The sequence below is a fragment of the Corythoichthys intestinalis genome, chromosome 15 (assembly GCF_030265065.1).
Source record: "Corythoichthys intestinalis isolate RoL2023-P3 chromosome 15, ASM3026506v1, whole genome shotgun sequence".
NCBI classification, from domain to species: Eukaryota; Metazoa; Chordata; class Actinopteri; order Syngnathiformes; family Syngnathidae; genus Corythoichthys; species Corythoichthys intestinalis.
This window is the reverse complement of record NC_080409.1, coordinates 32,287,867-32,312,832: the sequence shown is the minus strand read 5'-3', so window position 1 is coordinate 32,312,832 and position 24,966 is coordinate 32,287,867. Positions and strand designations below refer to the sequence as shown.

Here is a 24,966-nt window from a genome sequence, read left to right as displayed (position 1 = left end):
CAAATTTGGACAAAGGAGGTTTGGCAGTCTTTGTACCTGAAGTGTTTCCCAGAGATGGAGTGAAGCTCCTCAGCCACAGCACAGTAGACGCTTGTCTGGGCGCCCTCGCGTGGTGTCTTCAGGAAGACGGACAAGACGTTGAAGAAGATCATCATGAGGGTGGAGTGACGCGTCAGGTCTGAATTCACCGTGCCGGGATGTAGTGAATTCACCGTCACGTTGCTGCCTAGAAGAATCGTCGCCAATGGTAGTCACTATTTTTCCACGATAGTAGCACTTGTTTTTTTAACAATATGCACTGAATTTCATACAGAAAGCTTTAATTCAATAAACCAGATGTGTTGTCTAAACATATACTGTATCTTTTTGTATATATCATGTATACTTTAATGATGTGTGAATAAAACTGAGTTTTATTTGAATTTTATTTTGGTGAGAACATGAAGTCAAAGTACATATTTTACTTTTGCAGGCCACACTGTTCCCCTGGCCTTCAGTTTGACAATTGTACAACAGACTGCTGTTTCCGTACATCAGTCATGAAAAAAAAAAAAATGGTTTTGTACCTTTCAGACGTCTCGCCAGCTCTCGAGCAAAGAGCACATTGGCCAGCTTGCTCTGGCAATACGCCAGTCCGCTGTTGTAGCTTCCCTGGCTGTGCAGGTCGTGGAAGCGTATCCAGCCAAAGTTGTGCGCCAATGACGAGACTACCACAATGCGTGCCGGAGCGCTGCGCTTCAGTAGGCCCACCAGCAGCGACGTCAACAGGAAGTGACCTTCAATTGGGGGGATGGATAATCAGTCAGGAGGATCTACTGTCCTCCATCGTCCCAATTTTACCTAAGTGATTGACGCCGATGTGCATCTCGAAACCGTCGTTAGTTTTGGTGTAGGGGCACATCATAACCCCGGCGTTGTTGATAAGGATGTGAAGTTGGTTGAAGTCTGAAGAATGACGACCAAACAGAAGATTAGTGTCGGTCTTTAAAACAAAATTAGCAGACTTGACAGACTTTTACCTCGAAGGAATTGTTGCGCAAACGATCGTATGGAGCACGTGTCAGCCAAGTCTAGCTCGCGGACCTCCACCTGTGTTTCGGGGTACGCTGCCCGAATGCTGGCTGCCGCCTCCTCACCTTTGCTTACGTCCCGGCACGCCATGACTACATGAGCTCCTGAAACGTCAAAATTATAGAAACTCGTAGTTAGGGTTTCCTTTTGTCTACTAGAGGTGGGCGATATAGCATCAAAATGATATCACGATATTTCAAGAAAACTTTCAATCCCGATATTTTTGACGATATAGGACTAAAAATGCTGAAAAATATGTATTTAATCTCTGTTTCGGATTAACAGCATTTTTATTACAATATGTAAGTCAATCTCACTGAATTATAAATAGTGCAAATCTAGTGCTATGGATAACTGAGCTTAAAATTCACACAAAAAATGGCAAAGAAGTGTTTAGCCTCAGAAGTCAAATGTATCATAAATTTAAAACAAATTTTAAATCATGAACTTTAGTTTTTATATTTAGCATCTAGCACAGGGGTCAGGAACTTTTTTGGCTGAGAGAGCCATGAACACCACTTTTTTTTAAATGTAATTCCGTGAAAGCCATACAATATGTTTAAAACTAAAAATACAAGTAATGTGTGCATTTTATGTAATTTCAACACTTTTAAAGTACAATAAGTCTTGAATTCTTTTTAATAACATTGTTATGCTGTTGCTAATCAATAATGAGTATTTCTTACCATTAATGTGACTTTAGGTGCTGCATGGTTTTGCTGATGGCATTGTAGTCTGGTTGATACTTAGTGGGTTTAAACTTCATGCAGGTGTTGAGAAACTTAGGATCCGTCTCTTTTCATGTTCACAAAGTGCCACAAATCCTGTTTTTCGCACGGAGCACCATCAGTGCACACCGAAACAAGTTTATCCATCGGTAGATTTTTTTTTTCTTAAGCGAATTTATTAAAGGAATTAAATAAATCCTCCCCTCTTGTTGTCCCTTTCATAGTCAAAGCCTTGCAATCACGCTGAATTGGGATAAATTGCTTAAGTCTGTTGACTCACCCACAGCGAAAGAAATGTCCTCTTGCGTTGCCTCAGTTTGATTTGACATCATGATGGTAATATCGTGAACAGTTCTTGCTGACAGAGGCATGTTTTTTATCCGTTTAATCATCTTTTCTTTTTCCGAAAAGTTGTCAAAAACTCTCCACAAAGGCAAATTCCTCTGTCCATTCCTGCCTAAAAGTACGATACTCATCTTTTCTTTTTGCCATCTTCCCAACAGGGTTTGTAAAATTACCTGACAAACGCGGAAAACGAAGCTACTTCGCACATATCGGCCGCTATTTTCGACAGCAAAATACGGCAACCCGTCACCCCACTTGAACAGTGTCTCTGCCTCTTCTACATTGCCAGTGCGATTGATAGATAAATAAATACATAGACACTGCCACTTTACCAATGAAATTACTGCGAACCGGCTTTCTAGTTGCCGGTTGTAGTATATGGACTATGATCCCATGAGGGTGCCATGATCACTCTGGGCTCACGCAACCAATGGCATGGGACTTGGGGGGATCTAACGTAGCACATCTAGGTTGCTATTTGTTAAGTAATGCTAGTTGCGCGAGTGTTTTCGGAGCATTAAAAAAGTTAACTTACGTTGCAAAAGTCACGTCTGCTCATTACTGCACAACACCAGCATATCACCGGTGACTGTCGACGTTTCGCGCAATGCGCAAAGGAACTAAAGTTTTTTTGTTTTTTTTTTAAATAAAGATTTGTCTGCGAGCCAGATGCAGCCATCAAAAGATCCAGATGTGGCTCGCAAGCCATAGGTTCCCGGCCCCTGATCTAACAGCCACTCATATTTACTGATGAATGTGTAAATTCAATCAAGTCTCCGGAAAAGTAAAATGCATTCTCTGTAGGGTTCAAGTCTGAAATTGACTTTAGCAAGTCTTCCTGTCTTTGCAAGTGTATTTAAAGTCATTACTGTGGCCTTGGGGTGAATACATCTGGCTATAATTCTGAGGTTCTGGGTTCAAAATTTAGGCTTTAGTTTGGAATTTTTATGTTCCTCCTATGTGTAAAAAAAAAAAAAAAAAAAAAAAAAAAAGGGGTGGGGGGGGGGATTTTTCAAAAAGTAACCTCGAGTGGCCAGGTCCAGGGCGGTCTCCTTTCCGATGCCGGTGTTGGCACCAGTGATGAGAACAGTCTTCCCGTCCAGACGAGCAGACGACATGCACACGCCTCCCGCCGCATATCTTCTGTGGAAAACATGGAAACAGCAAAAACATTGCATTGATTAACCTGGTGAGTAACCTATTAGTGGCTATATTGTATTTAGTCAACTCACTGCCAGTCAGAGGTGGGCAGAGTAATAGAGTTGCCAAGAAATTTACCCAAGTAAGAGTAGCGTTACTTCTAAAATTACATTACTCAAGTAAAAGTAGTCATCCAAAAATTTACTCAAGTACAAGTAAAAAAGTATTAGTTGAAAAGAATACTCAAGTAATGAGTAACATTGTGAATAACTGCTTACAATGTTTGATTTTTGTCAAAATCATGGTTTTTTTTTTTTTTCTCGCCACAACTTCATCGATATGAACTGTTATTATTATACTGGAAAAAGTGGCATGGAAAATGAATGAATGTATTATAACCTATTATATGACCAATTTAGGCCAAAATGATGACACACAAATCGAATTCAAACCAGAAGAACAATATAAAATCACCCGTCGAAAGAGCATGAGTGCCTTTAGGGGAGAAAAAACATTGTTAACTCTGATTGGTGTAATGGAATCAAGAGGCTATTGTTTTGGTGAAACTGAGACGGCCATTGTCAGCATCTGTGGCAATAATAAAGTTAATATGTAGAATAAAGATGAAAAAAGTAACAACTCTAGGGTAGTGGAGTAAGAGTAGTGTTTCTTCACAAATCTACTCAAGTAAAAGAGCATTGCGTGGTAAAAAGACTCAGAAGTACGTTTTTCACAAAAGTTACTCAAGTAAATGTAACTGAGTAAATGTAACGTGTTACTACCAACCTTTGCTGCCAGTCCAGGTTTATGTAACGTATTCTCAGAATATGTGTTGTGGTTAAGCCTGTCGCAATATGCAATAATTCCAATTATCGCAGACGTGCTGTTAAAAGTTCGGATTCCTTGTTACCAACTACGCAAAATGCATCTTCGTTCCAGGTCCGACAAAAAAAATAGTGCCGGAGCCAATCGTTCCCATTATAACCTATTGTTCAACCTATACCGGCCGCGTCAGTGCTCCAGATTGACTGCGGACCATCTCTGGCGTGCTGGTGTTGTTGACATGTGGGCGCTCCCGTCAGGGGTGGCCTTTCACGCGGGGTGGCTATTTTTCGGCACAACGCCGGATATTTACAACAAGTCCACCAAAACATTGTTACTGACTTGGCTGATACGAACAACCTCGCTTTGACAATGGACAGCTGACATGATGAACATTGAGTGGCAAATTAAGATCGCTGTGCTTCAAACTCGTCCTGTTTATGAAAGTCGATTGCCATATGCTGGTGTTGTGCAGTAATGAGCAGACGTGACTTTGGCATTTGCTAACTTTTTTTATGCGCGCACACACAGATATCATGAAATGGCAAACTAGATGTGCTATGTCCCGTGCCATTGGCTACGTGAGCCCCGAGTGATTATGGGACACGTAGTCTATATACTACATCGATGAATTATAAACCACCATGACTGAATGGAAGTTAAGAAGGCCAAATCAATCCATACCAGTGACTATAGATGCTGCTGCAAATATTGCTAATTCAGTACGTGACACAGATGGATTCGGACCACAAATAGGATGTCTTGCTCATGTAGTAAACCTAGCTGCTAAGAGAGCTGTTGCAATCAACAGTGTGCCCCGCCTCACTTTACAAACAGTAAAGATTGTTCTCAGCACTTTTATACTAAATTTCTTCAGATCAGTAAGAAGTAAGCACATAAATATTATGCATTAAAATGCATGTTTATATGATGGCAATTTAATTTTTGCAAATTAAAAAAAAAACCCTAAACAAAAAATACAATTGGTTTTTTTTTTTCAGAGCATTAAATGTATTGAATCGGATCGAAAATCGTACCGAACCGTGACTTAACTGTATTTTTGCATTCCTATGGAACACCATAGCAGAAGCTATGAGGGGAAAAGTTTTCATTTGCCTAAATGCTTAAGTTATTAAGTGGAATTGTATTTCTTTTTCTTGAAAAACACATTTTATTTATTCTGTGTTTCTGTGCGGTATTAATATTGTTGTCTTTTACATTAGAGGCATTGTCTTGTTTTTAGTAGTGATTTCTTAAAAAGTACTTTTGAATTTAAGAGTAAATATCGCGTTTAAATGGGTGTACTTGATCTATTAATATATACTTTATTCTCACTGTGTTATTGTAAATTTTTTTTTTTTAAATGGGGGGGCCCAATAATATCGCATATCGCAATAATTTATGAGATAAATTATCGCACACTAAAATTTGTTATCACGACAGGCCTAGTTGTGGTATTTAGTAAAAAAACTTTTTTAAAAAACAAATATATATGAATTAACTAAAGCTAAACTAAAGCTTAAAAAAAAAAAAAAGTTGATTCAATAAAAAATAAATATTCAATAAAACTGAATTTTCCTATCCAGATGGAGGAGGCACTTTTTTTTTTGCAATTTTTTGCGCGTTTTCAGCTATGTGTTTTTGTTTGGTTGGTTGGGGGTTTTTGCATTGATTTAAGGGCCTTTCTGAGTCACTTCCTGTAGAGTTTGTGGCTTTGCAGATAATTTCACGTGATGTTCTCCCATTGGAAATGAATAGGGACATTGGAAGTAAATGGGGATGTTTTTGTCAAACTTTGGTAGAACCGTAGACGTTAAGCAAAAACTTTATGGGCCTTGCCTTGCTGAATTTTTTTCATGTGCAAATTATGTGAATCCAAGGGCATAGGTTTGGTCTCAACATTGGTAGGGACGATATAACAGCATCACCTGCATGTACACTTTTTGCTAAGGACAGGACATTACTAAGACCAAACAGACTGGGTGAACGGGGGTCAGTGCTACATTTCTCACGAATATAAACCGAATTAATTGATGGGCTAAATGATCAATGCAAAATAAATAACTTTCATGTGTATTGGTTCAGATGATGCACCGTTCAATTCAAACCTTTGTTTTCAAAAACTACTATAGAAACATTTAGAAAACTTCCAGAATAAATATCTGGATTTTATTAGCAAATTTAAACTGAAATATTTGACCATAACTTAACTCCTATTTTTCTGGTTCTATAGTTTCCAGCAGAGTTTACTACATTTCTCACAGTTTAATTAACATGACCAGTTTAAAACACATACAGGAGGACACTTCTGTCTAGGCAGCTTCCTGCTCGAGTTATGCAGATTAGGAAGTTCACACGTTTAATGTTATGCTAACTGTGATGCAAGTCTGACTTTCAGTCGCATAATTAGTGGTGTGTTCCCCACCTCCAAACATTGACTTTTTTTACATGACTTACAGTGGCGGCTGCTTGGCCAAAAACCCTCTAATATCCCTCCTCTGCAGAGGAATTCTGTGTGAGTGTGCGTGTGTGTGGGTCAGTCAAGTCATCAGCCAATAAAAAGTGTGTTTGAGGGAAACAAATGGACCTGCACATTCAGCAAGTGAAAAGGGGTAAATATGAGTCTGAACACAATGAAAATAATTCACTTAAAAATGGGGTCAATTCTATCCTTACAAAATATTGGAAGACAATCTAAATTACCTATACAATTGAACTCATTATTTAGTGCAAATAAGTTGCTTAAAAGTTGGTGGGGACAATTTGAGCATCCTGAAAAGTTGGTAGTGTTATGTCCCTAACGTCCCGATGCAAACCAAATGTAGAAATAGATACCTTTTGAAACTTTAAATATTTTTGCCATTGGAGATAAATGGTGCTTTTTGTTGAAAAACCCTGTCGCAATTTTTATTTTATTTTATTTATTTTCTTTTATTGATCAATAGAACATACAAATGACAAACACTAATAGAGCAACTACTTCACATAGAATATAACCTTATCAACATTTTTACATTATAAGACATATAAAAAAATAATAATAAGATAAAAATTGATTTTATATAGCTAAGCAATTTTGTATGAGCTTCCAGAGTAGACTTTGTTTTGTATCATATTAAGTGATATGAAATATAATTCAACCAAGAATAAAGTTTGGATTTATTGAAATTTAGATTTATGAATATGATATTTCCCTAGCAATATATAAGGCGGAAAACACAGACAAGACTGAAAAAGCTGTTTCTGCTCCTGCACTCCTCTTTAAAAGAAACTGCTGTATTTTAAGCTAAAATAACTGTTCTGTTTGATAGAACAATATGTCTATATGCTGCCATAGCAGATTCATGGCACATTAAGCCCCTGAATGATTTTTAATTTGTCCGGTTTACCCTGAAAACCCTCGTTTACATACGTCGCGCATCCGCTTTTGTTTCAACCCAGCCATAAAACAAAGGTAATTATATTTATTATTCAAAATGTCGTTTTTAGCTTAGAATCATTCATTGATGTCTCATATTTTGTTTAAAAAAAAAAAAAAAAAGACTTTAAAAAATTATTCACTCACATATTTTAAACAAATTATGTCACAATGAAAAAAATGGCGTCTGTAAAAAAGTCAGATATCTACCTCATAACTATTGCTTAATTGTATTTTTTTTTGTTACTGTGGCATTTTCTCCGATATGTTAGATGATAATTAATTGATCCAAAAAAAAAAAAAAAGTTGGAAAAAAACAAACAAAACGTTTAAAAGGGCAAACATATGAAACAGAAAATTTCGACCACTCCTTGATGTCTGCGATTTCTGCATCACGACCCTTGTCACATAACCATGTTTCACCCATAAAATCCCAAAAAAATCCAGCTGTGGCCATTCACAGCTGTGTCTTGACACTCAGTGATACTTGCTACATGGAGTTTTTGGATCGAAACAAAGTAGGTACGCGATAATATCTCGTTAAAGTCATGGCGTCTGTAATTCTGTTCTCGCGTGCTCTCGCCTCTAGATAGGGTTTTGCTGTTTAAATTTTTTTTTTTTTTTTTTTTTTTAATGTCCACCTGCTCAAAATTTTTCTTCCCCAAGAAAATTGAGATTTTGAGCTTTACAATGATGTATCAACACATGCATATCGGACAATTTTGAAAGTTGGCTAAATTGGGGGTCTCCGAGCGGAACTTCAAGTCACCTGAGTGTTTTCCGCCATAAAATTTGAGATACATATATATATATATATATATATATATATATATATATATATATATATATATATTAGCGGTGCAACGGTTTTCGGTTCAAAACCGAACCGTTCGGTTCGCCCTGTACGGCTCAATACGCCTTTATGAACCGCGCCTTTTCGGTTTTGCAAATAATGTATTCCGAACGCTTGTGGAATGAATTGATCGAGCTATGTGTGCCTGTGTGTGATGTGAAGCACTGCTGTGGAGAAATTCCTGCCCCACAAGTAAATGTCGGATCGCTGTCAAGCTCCTGTGTAATAGAAGCTGAGTATCTCCCTCTCTCGCTTACGAGCGAAGTGAAAGTGAAACAAAAAAGAAATAGCTATGGCGAGCGGTGGAGAGAAGATGACACCAGTGAAAACACAAGGCGGGCTTCGTTCATTTATTTGCAACGCTTGACCCGCGTTACATTGTTCCCTCGCAGACATATTTTTCCAACAACGTAATCCCCGACATTTATGAAATGGCACGCAAAGCCATCGAAGATGATTTCGCTAAAGCACATAGTTTCACCCTGACCACTGATAGTTGGACGTCCCGTGCTACAGAGTGCTACTACCTAACTGTGACGGTCCACTGTAATTCATACCTGTCAAGTTGTACGGTCTCGTCGTAATTTGTACAAGTGAGCACTGATTTTTAAATGTGTACGCCGTTCGTTACGTTGAAAATCTGCACGTTTTTCGTGCATTTTTTTTTTTTTTTTCATCCGTTCGGATTTGGTCACCGTTTCTGCAACGAGACAATGTTCGTTAATACGTTGGTTGAATGACGCGAGAAAAAGTCAGACACGGAAAGGGAAGAGTGTTTGTTGAGACGCTGTAGCAAACGCGATGCTAGGCGGCTTCAATATTTCCTGACTGTAGCCGACAGAATACAATCTACGCCTAGATATCTCTTGCATATAGAACTACATGCGAAATGACAGACTCGGTAGCGTTAGTAAACCGCCGCCACTTAAGAGCAGTAAACTTCTCAGAAAGGCTCTGTTGTAGTAAACCTTCCAAGCGAACCTAAGCCACTTTTTATCTAAAATACTCCTAAATCAGCAAAATCTTGACTTGAGTCTATCTTTAAAGGATGAAACAGTTTTAAAATTTTCACATGTCGAAAGTAGACAGAAGGGAACTAATGCAAAAACGGGAGCAATTTTATCAGCTTTAACGGTTGATTTACAACATTAAATGACCTCCAAACATAGCAAAGTTTACTATGTTTTTGGGTTTGTTTGTTGTTTTTATTTTGTTTGTTGGTTTTTTTAATGAAAACAAAAAACATGAAAGGTATCACCTGTTACTTTGCCAAGTAACTTTTTTACTACTGTGTTTGTATTTCAGTAGCCAGTCACTACACTAGCCAAAGAGCTAAGAGGCATTTTAACAGTCAAAAATGTTTATATTTTAAGTGTTTATTTCATTTTTTTAAAAGCAAAATCAAGGCAGTTAAAAAAAAAAAAAAGCAAAACGCAAACCGAACCGAAACCGTGATCCCAAAACCGAGGTTAAAACCGAACCGTGGGGTAACTGAACCGTTGCACCCCTAATATATATATATATATATATTTTTTTTAATCTTTGGAGTCATATTTAATAATAATTGTTTTTCCCTTTAATTAAATCTTTTGTTTGGTTTGACATACAATATATTTTTGAAGATCAGTCCAAAACTTTGCACTAATGGGGCAACCATAAACCCGTCTCTAATCATTCCCGCGCACGGCGAGGTAGACGTCAGGTGGTGCGAGCACGCCACTGAGCACGGCGGCCTTTCGACCAATGGCCACGCGCATACAGATATAGTTACCGCCCACGCGCAACCTCCTGATTGGCCCAAACAGCTCCAACATACATCCCCGTTATATTCGATCTCATTGATTGCCAATAGATCAATATTACGTGAAAGTAGAGCGGGAAAACAAACAAACGTAACGTTAAATAATACTTAATAATGTTACGGCGGAGGTATGCCTCGTCACGCCAATGCTAAAATGTGTGAGCGATGCAGAATACGTGCTGTCATAAGGTGACGAGCTCATTTCCAAGCGTTAAAAGATGGCTTCTTACCGTATGTGAGGCGCGAATAAAACCACTAGGAACGTCACCGCGACGAGGCACGCGAAGAAAAAGAAAAGCCACATCGTTATTGCGATGAGGGATGCTGTCGTTGCCGTTTGGTGGTAGCACAACTACTGATGAAAAAAAAAAGTAAGCGCCAACAGGATTATGGGATAAGTAGTTCTCACACGACTTGTAGTTCCACAGAAATTTGCTCCTCCATTACCCAGAAGGCACCAAAATAATGTGTTCAAAAGCGCCTGAGTATAATTGTCTAATTTTTCTTATTTTTGACACTATCCAAAAAGTAAATGTATTTGAATCCTAAATTACCAAAGCGTAAACATATAATGGGAAACAAATACTCTGTTAATTTTACTTCACGTATAAGAATAATTTAAAGACACTGCAATTGATTTTTAAACAGGACGTTTTTAATCGTCATTCGATCACGAGGACCATCATGCGGAAATAATTTGCCTTGCTCACCGCTTGGCTTAGTGCTTTAACTTTCTTATGAACCCCCTAAGTGTTCAAGTTTGAACTTTTGCTAAATTACAATGTCGTCCGAGGAATTTGAGAAGCTGCACGAAATCTACAGGTCCTTGTACGAGGAGCTAAAGCTAATGCCGGAGAGGCTACTGAGGAGCCATGGAGGTAGAAAACAAATGGCAAAAAAATTCTATAGTTCACTTCTTATTAAGTCACACATTTAAAATTAACGACAACGTTTGTGTTCTGTTTGGTCGCAGAGGAGAAAAAGAGCTTGCTGAGAGCCTTCGACGTGAGGAAAGGGGAGGCAGAGGAAGTTGTGAGTCAAGTCACCTTAATTGTTTTGGAAATGTAAACCAACAAGCCACCATGTCTCAAGCACCTACAAAATCTAATAACATTTCAAGAAGCTCAATGCTCTATTTTTAAATACACATGAACCCAACTATACGTTTAAATGTGTATTTTTAAACGGTGAGAGGACCACAGTATTAAGTGGAGTGTACAATTGCAACCAACAATAAATGGGTCATTACAGAATTGTTGGACAAATCATTATTTTTATCTGTGCCAGTTGGTGAAAGGCAGAGGTTATTATGTTCTGTATGTCTGATGTTTGTGTTCACGATAATTTAAGAACGAATAAGGGGATTATTATCAAACTGGCAGTGTATGTTTGTAATATGAAACTGAAGAGATCATTTGAGGGGTAATGAGTTCAAAGGTCACAGTGGTCTGAAAATGAATTTGGCGATAATTTCAAAACGGATTAACCTATTTACCTCAAATTTACAAGGTATGTGACATGATGAGGAGAGTAATGACGTTTTGGAGCACGTGGTACAGAGATCAATATACCAAATAGCGATGCTTTGAATTTGCCTGCTTAGAGGAAGTAAGCTCTAGGCATGTGCCGATAGGAGATTCTGACGGTATGCAATTACAGCTCTAAAATGTTACTTTGAGATATCTGGGTTAAAAAAGTTTTTACATTGAACAGGATTTGTATTTATTATACTCTTAGCTGGTGGGAAACATTCATGACAATGTTTATTAACCTTTAATTTTGTATAAATGCGAAATCATATTGGATGTATTGCCTCTTCAGCAGTCACCCTCCCCAGACATGTTTTACAAGTCGGTTGGCCCTCCTCCTCTAAGCCGCCACCGTGTGCAACAACAATTGGTGGGGAATGGTTGAGCCTTGCAGCTGCAAGGGAGGTATTTCTTCCTGCATTTTTGGGACATAAAAAATAACTAATACCGTAGGGATGGTATAACGAAATTTTTTTGCGGTTTTGAAACCGTGACATTTTCATACCACAGTATACCTTAAAATGAGTAATCGGCACATGTATAGTCTGCTTTGTGAGTAAAATTTGTCCAGCCGTCAATAGTACAATTTGGAAAAACTTAAATTTTTCATTGAACTTCTTTTCTGTGTTCTAACTAGGCCTGCACAATATATCGTTTGAACTTTGAACATCGCTATCGCAATGTGCGCATGCCCAATAGTCACATCGTGGGGTGGCGTGGCTCAGTGGTAGAGTAGTTGTCCCCCAAACCAGAGGTTGTGGGTTCGATTCTCCGCCCTGATGAACTCGTCTAAGTGTCCTTGAGCAAGATACTGAACCCCACGTTGCTCCTGGTGCTGCGTCACCAGTAGGTAGATGGCGAGATAGTGTAAAGCGCTTTGAGCGCCTTGAAAGGTGGAAAAGCGCTATATAAGTATAACACCATTTACATCGTAGGACGTGCAATTGTTTTTGTTTTTTTCCCACATGTAAACTTTTGTTTTATTTCATAATAGCAGCAAGTGTGCAGATCCTTGATCCCTTTTATATACAGCAAGCCTGGATTAAACGGCATTATATAAATCTGGGAAGTCCCGAGCCAATCACATGATCGGAAATCGGGCTAATAGCGCCATTTTTCAGAGGATTGGAATCAGGTGAAAAGAATCGGGTTTTTAATTTTAAAAATATATTCATGTTTTTCTGCTTAATGATCGGACAGCGCCATAGCCTCTCACCCTCCCTCATGCTAGGCAGTGCTTACCATACTGTTTCTTAGTCACCACTGCAGCTGGCGTTTGGTACTTAACGATGATGGACAGGTTGGTAGCGTCGATCTAGCATGAGAGCCTCGGTAGTGCTACAATTAAAGCCACAAATGTGTTAATCATCGTTAAACTTGCAGCCCAGTATGAAGTGTGCTGCGCCAACTCATTCATTGTGTACGTGAGAGCAGTGCTTAATTTGCAAATCATAAGGTGCCGGAACACAAACTACATAGTACAGCGCAGGGATGATGAGACTGGCACAGGGTCCGGAACATACGCAGAAAATGGTGCTGAATACAACACACAAATGCCCACTTGCCCTGCTGTGGGACTTAAAAGCCTCAATTTCAGATAACATCCATGGTATAAATCTTATGACAACAATTTACAATTATTTAGGCTATACTCAGCACAGCACGGGCAATTGCCCACATAACCACAGGTGGGACTTCTCAACAGGTTTAAGTTGTAAAACATAAAAATAAAATAAAAATCTGAGATTACAATAAATAACATAAACCCATTCTTTTGCGAGTTTCATCCCCCCGTCTTCTCTGGCCCCAAAGTTCCCACCTCCTTACAAATTCTGCAGCCCAAACCCGAATTTCCCATAAGGGTACTGGCCTGTTGCTCCGGCTGTTGGTGGTCCACCTGGCTGACTGCTGGCACTGTAGTTGGCCCCCACTCCGGGTGGCGCTGAACCTTACCAGCTGCTGCCACGGTAGCAGCCTCCTGCCCCGGCTTGGCTGGCTGTCCATGAACCTGGCTAGCTGCTGCGGCGCTAGCCTCCTGCTGCACCCGGTCCTCCCCATTAGCATGATCGCTGCATCTGCCCTCATCGCCGGTTGTTGCTTTTCTGACTCGTTTTGAACCATCTTCCTTCTTTTTGAAAATAGACAGTAAATGCAACTGTCTTTTTGGCATATTGCAATATTTTTTTATGTCAGGGGCGTGATTTGTTGGTCCAGCTTTTCAGTCCATCAACAAATCTCCGACTCTTTCAAATGATGTTAAATTTTTTAAAAACAACATGCAATTCTTGGGATTTGTTCTGTAGATGAATTTATCCATATAATTATTTTATTTTATACATTTAAAAACAAAAAATTTTTTTATATTATTATTATTATGTTCTATACACAAGAGGTGCCGGATCTGCCCAAAGAAGTCCCGTAACACAGGGAGGCCAAAATCAAGAGGTGCCGGATATTGTTCCGGCAGGATCCAGCACAATTTAACCCCTCCGTGAGAGCTGTTTTTGGCATCGTGCGCGTCAAAAGTCTTGTGCTGGTGCACCATAAGAAAAAAGGTTAGGTGCAACCAATGCAAAAAGTGAGTGTCGAGCCCTGACTATATATCGCAATGTTAACTTTTTTCTAATATCATTCAGGCCTATCCCAAACAGAGCTAGTCAAGGTATCTGGTGAAAATTCTTATTTTAATATCGCAATATATCACAAACTACCCAAAAATCGCAAAGATAGTTTTTTCGTTCAGGCCTAATTGCAACCCTCTTAATAGAGATACACAGGGACCCGGCAAATCATCTTTTGTCTTCTGGCCTTTTCCTATTTTTTCAAGTTTGTTTACGTTTTGCTTGCTTGTGGGCTTAAATTTTTCTTTACTCTATCCCATGTCAAGTACAGGCCTTGGAAGCTTCTCTTAAACCAAAAATGTTTGTTCTTTCTTCTTTGGGGCTTTTTTGCAAATCATGATAGACTTGTCGACCTAATTTCATGGCAGTTTACTGAATTGTTTACAGTGCCCTCAACCCCCAACTTCGTTTTGGCCACTTCTTAGTATCAGTTTGATTGGAAAAGCTGGGAAACAGCTCAGTTCAGTTCACAATGCAAAAGAAGCAATGTGTCATGGATTGTTAGTCTTCCTATCAAAACACCACAGGAATGCTATCTTACACTGAGGTTATCTCCTTTTTATAGCCTTACATTCCCTTTCCTCACAAACAATAACGCAATACCGTGTCCTCGTATCACCTCAGCTGCAGGGGATGGAGGAGGAACTGCGCGACGCACCGGCATCCTACCGGAATCCTATGAGGACCAAGCTGCGTCTGTACCACCGCGACCTCGCCAAGTTGCAGCGAGATGCCAAGAACTCTGCCCCATCGCCATTGGACAGTAGTGGAAGAGGCATCTATTCATCAGAAAACCAACAAAGCGTGAGTGCAGTGAAAATTTGATGTAAGGGAGAAGGGGGTAGGTTGTCAAACTTTGGTATAACATGACCACAGGAGACCTGTTTCGCTCAATATCAATGTTAAAATGATCACAATTGAACCAATTGAAAAAAAAAATCTACATTGACTTTACGGTAGTGCCACTTTTTTTTTAAGTCAGTTTAAAAAATTGTAAGGTCTCATTATTCTTTGAATGGGCCAGTCAACATGAATTGGATGTCTAGTGTTGTCAATGGCAGCCAATGAGTTAACAAGGAAGAGTTTAGTTAAACGATAACATTAAAATCTGTTACTGAAGCTCCTTATTTATTGTGATAACTTATTAAAATTAAATAAATTTAAGGTGGAACATTGTCATCATTCTGAAAGAAAATCTCACTCAAATGAGTTACAAGCAACCCATAATGGAGATCGACGCAACTGGAAATTCCACGGCAGTTGGCATACATCTGCTTCAGTGTGTAACTTCCAGTCAAAATGGCATCTAAATGGTTATCTGTCCGTCTTTGTCCAGACCCGCGAGCAGTCGCAGCGGGCCTTGCTTCTTCAGGGTACAGAGTCGCTGAACAACGCCACCCAGAGCATCCAGCGCAGTCAACGCATTGCCGCCGAGACGGAGCATATCGGCACAGACATCATCCAAGAGCTCGGCGAGCAGCGAGAGCAGCTGGATCGGACCAGAGATAGAGTGAGTGTATTGAAAGTGCGACGTCTGTGGAATACCTGGGCATCAGAAATTTTTTTTTTGTTGTTTTCTGTTTGGAGCTGGTGAATACAGGAGAAAACCTCAGTCGCACACGGAAAATTCTCCGTTCTATGTCTCGACGGTAAGTGGAAGCCGATTTGGTTTTTTTTCCAACAGTGTTACCTCGGAAATGAAAATCAATGTCAATCAATTTAGAACAGATTGCTTCGATTCCTTCACAGGTAGTCAAATTTTCCTCATGGTAGTAATGGTCATAAAAAACATTCAGACCTTTTCTGACCTTAGTTTCTTCCATTCCACTGCATGTTATAGTGGCCCAAATCATAAGACTGCTCTCTCCGTCAGGCTCGTGACAAACAAGCTGCTGCTCGCTGTCATCATTCTCATGGAACTGGCCATTTTGGGCGGTGTCGTTTACCTCAAGTTTTTTCGGCGATGAGAGATGGCGAACGGAGGGGGGCAGTTCGGACCTGCTGACCAAGGGATACTGAAGATTCAGCCCAAGATGAGGATTTTTATCCAAATGAACCATCAAATATGCACTATTTGAACAAACTTTTAAAACCGAGAAATCCCTTTGGAAAGAACTGGCAGACATTTACGGACCACAGAGGATATTCACTGACACGAACATTGTCTATGGCCGCTCATATGTGAAACCGAGGTACTTCATTCGGCAGTAGTCAATATAGGAACTGATAGCATGATGTCTGTTTTCATTGTTTTTACTTTGCTTAGGTTACTTTTTGCTTATTGCTTTTTGATCAATGTGCAGAAAAATTGCTGAACATTTCTATGCCAAACTGGAATGGTCTTTTTCTAATAGCCCCTTTGGACTGGTGCCATCGCTGGTTAAGATTAAGAGCAATAATTAGTGCAATTTCATAGCGCTGAAAAAAATAGCACTGGCGTGATTGGTCAAAGACTATAGCTATCCTCCAATTTTCTGCAATAAGCCGGGGAAATAAAATGACATTCTGATTTGGTGCTGGTTTTGCTCATCTTGTAGCATTCGGGTGTTTGGAAGTGAGCAACCCAACAGCGCTCTAGCACAAATAGCAGTACACAGTCGGCAATGGCACTAGTTTGTATGAAAAGAGCCTGCCTATTCTTCTGCCTGAATATGTTTAGATTTTTAAAAAGTGGAGGTTCCAAGATTGAACCCTACATAATCATGAATTCATTGACACACCAAAAAAGAAAAAAAAAATCACTTAAATGGAAGACCAGAAAATAAATTCTTTAATACGAGAACGTAAATCCCTGTCATTTTAGTGACTTTAGTGAAATATGAAGTTGTAGCTTGAAGACTTTGAATCAAAGTTTTTATATCATAGCTAAACTCTCACATGTATTATTCACTCTTCATTGTAAATAACAAAATTGAATCATTAGGTAAATACAGTGACCACAGCTGAACCAAAAGTGCAAACATGATTCTAGTTTTTACTACAGCTACCAAAACACTTTCAGTCAGTTTAATCACACCTTTGAGGCAGACTCCTTTGCTTGTAAACTAAACAAATAATAAATAGCAGGCATCCATATGCCTTTGTACATAAAATAGCAAAATAAGTTAGTAGGCTACGCTGTCTAAATTAATGTCTAAGCTTTACATGGCAAACCTTTTGAGACAGTTAGACAAATACTTTCCACAGTGAAATGCAACACAATGAAGAACGAGAGTGGAGCAAATACGATAATACCCCAGCTTTTTGGATTCAGTTGTCTTTTGTTTTGCAGTCTTGGACGCAACACTTTGGAATGCTCACGGGGTGGTGGAAGAAGTCTTATTATCTTTTCACTTTGAGCTATCAGAGGCAGAGCTGCTCTGTGTCATCTTCTTTTGCTGAGGGGATCTCATCAATGACCCTGTGGGCACCTTCTCTCGTCTGCCCCAGGGACGACGCGATGACATCAACGGCCAGCGAGGCGGTGGCTTCCACTGCAGCCCGGGTCGCCCCCACCATGGGGTTCACTTCCACAAGGTCCATGACCGAAAGCAGACCTGCACATCCATGACCACAGGTTATGAGGATTGGACAGCAGAATGCCGCTATCTCACACATTAAATTCCCGAAGTGCATATTTTTATACCTGACTGGGGAAGCATCAGTGATAAATCCCTAAGGTAGTCCTATCTACCACCAGGTTGATCCTTATGTCCTGGTATTCCATCTATTCTTTTCCTCTAATACTGTTTTTACTCCAGACTACCACATCTCTTAATTTTCTCCTACTTTTATGGCTAGGCTAGACTATCTTTTCTAGGAAACGTGTGTCCTGACTCCCAGGCTACTAGTAAGGATATCCTAGGTCTATCCCAAGTATTCCTCCTGGCTGGACAAGACTGAAGTAACCCGCTGGGAAGGTGTTTTTACAACGTCTAGAGAAGATACCTGGAAACTTCTCAAGTCCCTTCTGAATGACTGATGTCTTACCAAGACTTGGTCTAGCTATTCTATTCCACTAAGGAAGGTCCTGAAGCAGCCTGAGCAAATATAACTCGTATATTTCTATTTATTCATTCATCTTCTGTAAAGCTTATCTTCATGAGCGTCGACGGGCGCTGGGGCCTATGTCAGTGATGTATGGGCAGGAAGTGGTCTACAGCTTGAACTGGTTGACAGCCAATCGCAGGGAACATATAGACGAACAACCTTTCACACAATAACACCTCTGGAGAATTTAGGCAGACATGTTAACCACTCAGCCATCGTGCCCTCATTTGTATTTGTACATGGAGAAGAGTAAAAGGCATACCCTTGCTAGCTTCTTGTCATAGCATCTTAGACCCTTGCTAGCTAGACTAACCTGAAACACTTCTCCTGGGAGTCAACTGAGTGCTATTCAGATTAAATCTCAGAAAAACTTCAACTGATTCGAGCTAATCTTGAGTCCAGACACGGTAGTACCCTGACTTTGTCCATTACACAATCCAGAGTTCTGTAGGTCTTTATACCTGTATTGTGAACTTCCTCTGTGATGTAGATGCCCTCCCTATAGGTCAATCCTCCGTTCACCGGTGTTCCCGTAGCAGGAGCCAAAGATGGATCGAACACATCGATGTCGAAGCTCAAGTGGATGGGTCTTTCTTTTCTGTTGGTGAAAATGTATCATGTTTTAAAGAAATTACTTTCATGAATTATTTTAAGTCAAGCTAGTGGCCTTTGCCTGTTACCTTGCCAGCACGTGATCGAGAGCGACCTCCGTCACCCTCTGGATGCCAAGTCTGTCGATATCCCTCATGGTGAAGTACTGGATCCCCAAGTTCTTCATAATGTGGCTGTCAAGCACACAAAATGTGTTTAATCAAATAAAAGGGTCAAGTACAGATACTTGAAAAGTCTACTAATCAGAGGTTGCGCTAGACTTTTTCGTTGTCTGTCATTTTGACTGACAGGGTCATAAAAATCCGGTCATAATCTATTTTTACCCGTCACTTATTAAATTTTTAAAATGATGATAACGACATTGTGGTGACCCTTTATTTGGCATAATTCACCTTCCGTACTTGTGTGTCCATTTGGCCGAGCGCGTTAGCGGCTACGACGCAGTCACGTGATAGAGACACTTAAGAGCCGCGCGCGTTCCGGCTTGAATAGAGTTCACAGAGAGCAGCAGAGCTACAGCGGCTGGACACAGAAAATTCGAGCTAACAAGACTCTTAACATTGCATACAGCTTCAACATATTCAATAGTATTTAGTTTTCATTCATTTTAAATTAATATTCTGTCCGAACAAGCTTAACAGAGAATCCACACCGTGCCATCACACATCAAGCAGATGAATATGTAACTTTTTCTCTACAGTGACAAAAACAGCTGACTGTGGCCCCAGTAGGTAGGTAGCCTACCATATGTAGCATATGGAACAATGAAATTAACAGTTCACCTGCTGTGGCCTGAACGTAGTTTCACACCTTCCTCCTGGTGCGCATGGACTTGAATTGCGTGCCTGCTTGTGCAGTCCCTGTTTTTTCACCTTTTTTATCAACACCATCGTCGTTTTGGGGCTTTTTGAAGAAACTTCGGACACTCAGTTGCCTTGACATTTTTCAGAGTAAGGCCGACGACGTCATGCATCAAGAGAGACAATAGCTAATTAATATGCTCACTCGCCACCCTGTGGTCTGGGGTGTGAATTGCAACCTGTCAAAATGACGGATGGACTTCAGTTTTTTCCGTCACCGTTTTAAAAAATCGGTCAACGACGGAAAATATTCGGTTAACGCGACCCCTGCTACTAAAAGGCAGTCAGCAATTTGTAATTGGTTCCTACTGGGTTGACAGTTCAAGCTGGAATGCTTCCACAAATACTTACTACTCGCCAGGGTCCACATCTCGAAGTCCGATATACACCAGATCGCTGCAGGAGAGGAATGGCTTCACCCACGAGAACCCTGGTAGAACCGGCATCTGTGTTTGGACACGCAGAAACAACCTTGGAATGGTTGTCTATGACCGATCGTAAAGATTCTGAACTTGACGACGGATCACCTTATCTTGTAGTTCTTTCAGTAGGAACGCCACCGGCTGACCGTGGAGATTCCCAGACGGTGAGGTCATAGGAGTGTTCACGTCAGCATGAGCGTCAACCCAGATTACACACAAGTTAGGACACTGTTGGGCGTGGCCTGCTACTGATCCAATACCAAGGCTTTGTATGAGAAACAAACAGCAGTCTTAACAGGGGCCATCTGGAATACTCATGTATTCTGGTCGTCGCCTTCATTACCTGTGGTCCCCGCCTAGCATGACCAGGGTGTGGCCGGCGCCCACCGCTCTGCTTACAGCGCCTGATAGCTTCTTTGTTGCAGCGCCCACTGTGCGAGGGGACTTGACGTTCATGTAGGGTTCATCGATCTCTGGGTAGTGGAAACTGAGATCGCCAAAGTCGTGCACAGCATAATCTGAACCAATGGAAGACAGATGTACTTAGTCGTCGTAGAAGATTTGTCTCATTGTCAACAAATTTCAAGCACATAGCCTCTCCTATACAGCAGTTTGGTGGCGAATGGTAATCTATTCTTTCAGACTTCTTCAGTGCAGCCATCCTGATGAAAACCCTCTGACGCAACATCTACAGTGTACACTCTTACCTTTCAGTCTGATGACTCATTCCATGCCAGCCTTCAGTGTAAGTGACTATGTACATTCCTTACATAGCACTGCCAACCCACCCTCTTCAAATACCAGGCTTGGGTTTCAGTCTAGGTCGTTTGCAGGACATTCTCTGTCCCAATGGATGGTGAGGTCATATGGTGAGCTTGTGTGGTCAAAACTAGCCCAGATGGAAGTATAGTCTTACCATGCTGATCTAAGGGCATCTGCGTGCCTTGATAGCTTTAGTAGGCACAACAGGAATAGACACTGAAGGACAATTCTGAGGTGTTGTTTTTAATATGCACTTTTAGGGTTGCAACTGCGGCCCATTAAATGTCGGCTGAATAAATCGAGGTTTCAGTTTGCATTAAGATGTTTACATGAGCTACTGAATGTAGAAAAGCTGTGGCATCTGTAAAGCTCATGTTTATTGCAGATATTTAACCTTTTCAATTTATATATAATATAGGGCACTCATTTAACTCTTGGGCTGGCATTGGCAGCTCTGTCCCAATGTGTTTTGACTGGGAAGAATGACACTGCAAGGCCTTGCGCCACAAGCTCTTTGTATTTTCTGTATTATCTGTTTTTATTTCCGTAAAACGTTTTCAATCAATTATCTCGCAAATTTAAACCAAAATTCATTTATTAAAAATATTCATTATGGAAATTCCACAACACAAAAACAATAAAACACATTACCGCGTTTATGGTGCATTACATATGTATAACCACTATCTTAGGCGTTTGTTATGTTGACAAGTCTAATGTTAACATCAGTGAAAACAAGTGGAGTCAAGGGCAAGCACGTAAAGTCTTTAAGCGACAGCCAATTTTCCTATGAACTTTTAGCAACTGCATACCATTTTGAGAGTAATTATAGCCGCTGTGCTAGCATGTACTGTATGTTATCCTACCCATCTGATGTACACCAAGCAAGGCACTTATCCACTGCCGTTGACGGCGAAAGATGTCCTATCCATTTTCGATCTCTGCCACCCCTTCCCAGTTAAAATGAATTGGACGTCTATCGTCATCAATGGCTAGGAAAAATGACTGTAAATATTTATACAGAGTTATTTAATCTGCCAAATATATTTCATACATTAGTTTTTCAGTCCTCCACATGAGAAATGTGATTTTTCTCCCCCTTTATGACCAAATGTATACAATCAGATAAATGCATTGCACGGATGAAACAACACACAAGTATCAACTCAGGGACCAGAACTGGCCTGCTACATGATATTGTGTGCCTCGTGAAAGCAAATCGTGTGCATCGACTTTTTTTTTTTTTTTTTAAATAGCTAAATTTCAGATTCGTTGTCACTTTTAAAAATGATTGTGCAAGTTTTTTTTTGTCACCAATCCTCCCATTAAAATAGAATAGTTGTCGAACACCATTTTTTCCTCAATTTCAATACTTGGTATCATTATTATATTTTTACTACTGTTGTAAACATGTTTGAGAACAAAAAAATATTAGATCACCTGACTGTTTCTCAATTGAGTAATTTTGCATAATGTATCAGTAATATAGTAAGAACTACAGGCCATCTTTGGTAGAGAGCACTGTATCTTTGCCCTCGCGCCCCAAAATGTCATCACTCTTTCGCTTCCTCTATCATTTACCAACCTATTTATCGCACAATTTCTATTTCGGACCTTAGTGACCTTTCACCTCATTATCCAAATAATAACCTATTCTGTTTGATATTAAAAACATATGATTGAGTAGGCATGTGCTGGTATGAGATACTGACGGTATGATAACCTTAAGCAAAAATATCATGGTATTGCAATTACAGCTCTAATATGTGTTACTTTGAGATATCTGGGTTAAAAAAAAAACTTTCCTTTGAACAGGGTTTTTATTTTTCAAAACATATTAGCGAATTGGAACATAAGTAAACCCACAGCTTAACATTATCAGAATAAAAATAAAAATTATTTTCCATTAAAAGCACATGTGTATGACTGTTTACTTTACACACACACACACACTCTTAACACAGACAGTTGTCAGAAAGAAAACATGTTTTACCACCGCTGGACACACTAAACATGCTGGAGTTAACTCTCGTAGCTCGTGGGAAACGTTCACCATCATGTTCACTAACCTTTAATTTTGTATAAATGCGAAATCATATTGGAGGTATTGTCTCCTCAGCAGCCACACTCAGCAAACATGTTTTACATGTTGGTTAGCCCTCCTCCGCTAAGCCGCGGCCGTCTGTTACTTTTCTGTAGCCGCAGTATTCCCATGCCAGCTATTTTGTTTCCTTCTATAGGGGAAAAAGCTGAAGAGTTTCACCTCCTTCAGCCATCGTGCAGTACAGCTGACTCACACTGAGCAACAACCATGGGGGGAGGGTTGAGCCTTGCAGCTGCAAGCGAAGGATTTCTCCCTGCATTTACGGTACATTAAAAAAAAAAAAAAAAAAAACTATTACGACGGTATGACGGAAATTTTTTTGCGGTTTTGAAACCGTACATTTTTATACCACAGTATACCTTGAAACCAGTTATCGGCGCATGCCTGGATGGAAGTTTCGGAATAATCCCTTTATTTGTTCTTGAGTAGTCTTAACACAAATAGACGAGTAAAAATGCAAATATTTATGAGTCACATTTTTGACCCTAAATTTTCTACTTATGTAACATTGTTTACTGTAAAATTGTCAATTTCTTGTGCATATGTAAGAATATGAACACATTATTAGACATGCCAAAAGTCTGATACAAATTTGTGAAATATTAAAATTATACCCCCCCCCCCCACCGAGGGACACAAAAAGACAACCTTTTAAAGGCCGAACCAATTAACTTGAAGCAGTATGTCTGTTTAAAAAAAAAAAAAAAGTCAGTTCTGTCACCACATTTTGTTACTATATCTGCATTGCAATTGGCTTGCCACACTGCATTCCTTTTTACCCACGAGTTGTAAATCTACTTTATGACACATAGGCGATCTTGAACGTGGGACGTGACGCGACAGCACCTCGGTGACCTTCCACAGTATTAATTTAAAAAGCACATTGTGTTCCCTTGAAGGCGGGGAAGAAATAAAGGGGAGCACTTTCATTGTCTGCCTATTCTGAGCGCGCACATTGCACAAACACGTGGGGATGAAAATAAATATATAAAGTCAAAAAAGATAAATAACAGGAATAAAAATAATTTGCGTGTATAGGTGGATGTTTAAGGTTTATTGGTGTGTGGGTTGATGTGTATAAATACGCATGAGGCAACGGTTCAATCTGGTTATGTAACACTGGCACGCTCACCTAAACCGGAGAGACGCTCGATGAGTCCCGCATTCCTGATGACTTTAGGTCCGTGTTCCACGCCTCTTCTTTTCTGCAAAATTAATTTTGTGAATAAACAACGATTTGCGGCTTTGTCTGTTAAATATATAACTCGTTGGCTGCCATTAACACTGATAGACGAACCCGAGTTGCTCTAAAAATTATTTATTTTTACACTGACCACACGGTAACTTTGTCAAATACCAACATCCGACCGTTAAAATTGTTTTAATGGTACATCATGAATTCGGTTGAAATTGATTTAATTTCTATCACTGTAAATGGCAGTGAGTCAGTTGACTGATGTTTTTTTTTTTAATTTTATTATCATTTTTGTACCTGTCCGCGTGAGAATGGTGCTCCCAGTACGGCCACCGACTGCGCTCGGCTGGGCTGGCCGCCTGCGAGTGCCCGAGTGCGGGCGAGTCGTAGCAGATGTCCCCTGAGCGCCATGGTTCTCCTCCTCCTCCTCCTCTGTTAGGTCCCCGCCGTGTGTCTGATGCAAGACCAACGTGATTTTGCCTTTTGATCGGGTGCCGTCACCAGTTCCTGTTTTATTGAAGCAATACTGTGGCTACTTAATATTCATGAGATGAAGACGCAGAAGAAAACAGACCAACCCCGATTTTTTCCCCCCCGATTACTGTTAATGTCTCTACTGTGCGTTTATTACACGTCGTAAAATGTAACGTTACT

The 24,966-nt window shown here is 40.0% G+C and overlaps 3 protein-coding genes across 4 annotated transcripts in view; 1 reads left to right on the top strand and 2 right to left on the bottom strand.

The window, feature by feature from the left end:
* Positions 1-10,795, bottom strand: part of rdh12 (retinol dehydrogenase 12) — a 13,477-nt gene extending 2,682 nt beyond the window's left edge. The window contains exons 1-6 of one of the 2 annotated variants that reach the window (XM_057858820.1): positions 10,409-10,795; positions 3,169-3,284; positions 1,020-1,175; positions 841-945; positions 567-776; positions 37-226 (exon numbers count right to left, since the gene is read on the bottom strand). In XM_057858820.1, the coding sequence (XP_057714803.1) occupies positions 37-226; positions 567-776; positions 841-945; positions 1,020-1,175; positions 3,169-3,284; positions 10,409-10,482 (851 nt within the window). In that variant the 5' untranslated portion in view covers positions 10,483-10,795. Of the gene's footprint in view, positions 1-36; positions 227-566; positions 777-840; positions 946-1,019; positions 1,176-3,168; positions 3,288-10,408 lie in introns of both variants that reach the window. The other variant, XM_057858819.1, reaches the window with a different exon arrangement.
* On the top strand, positions 10,686-19,294 carry vti1b (vesicle transport through interaction with t-SNAREs 1B). Its single transcript, XM_057858821.1, has 6 exons — positions 10,686-11,056; positions 11,152-11,210; positions 14,953-15,132; positions 15,665-15,838; positions 15,916-15,977; positions 16,202-19,294. Exons 1-6 carry the CDS (start codon positions 10,960-10,962, stop codon positions 16,293-16,295), a joined length of 666 nt encoding a protein of 221 aa, XP_057714804.1. The 5' UTR covers positions 10,686-10,959; the 3' UTR covers positions 16,296-19,294.
* On the bottom strand, positions 17,076-24,966 carry arg2 (arginase 2). The gene is made up of 8 exons (XM_057858817.1): positions 24,610-24,966; positions 24,250-24,322; positions 20,595-20,769; positions 20,357-20,516; positions 20,181-20,275; positions 19,038-19,142; positions 18,819-18,955; positions 17,076-17,864 (listed from the first exon to the last, which is right to left on the bottom strand). The coding sequence occupies exons 1-8, from the start codon at positions 24,721-24,723 to the stop codon at positions 17,671-17,673; spliced, it is 1,053 nt and encodes a 350-aa protein (XP_057714800.1). The 5' UTR covers positions 24,724-24,966; the 3' UTR covers positions 17,076-17,670.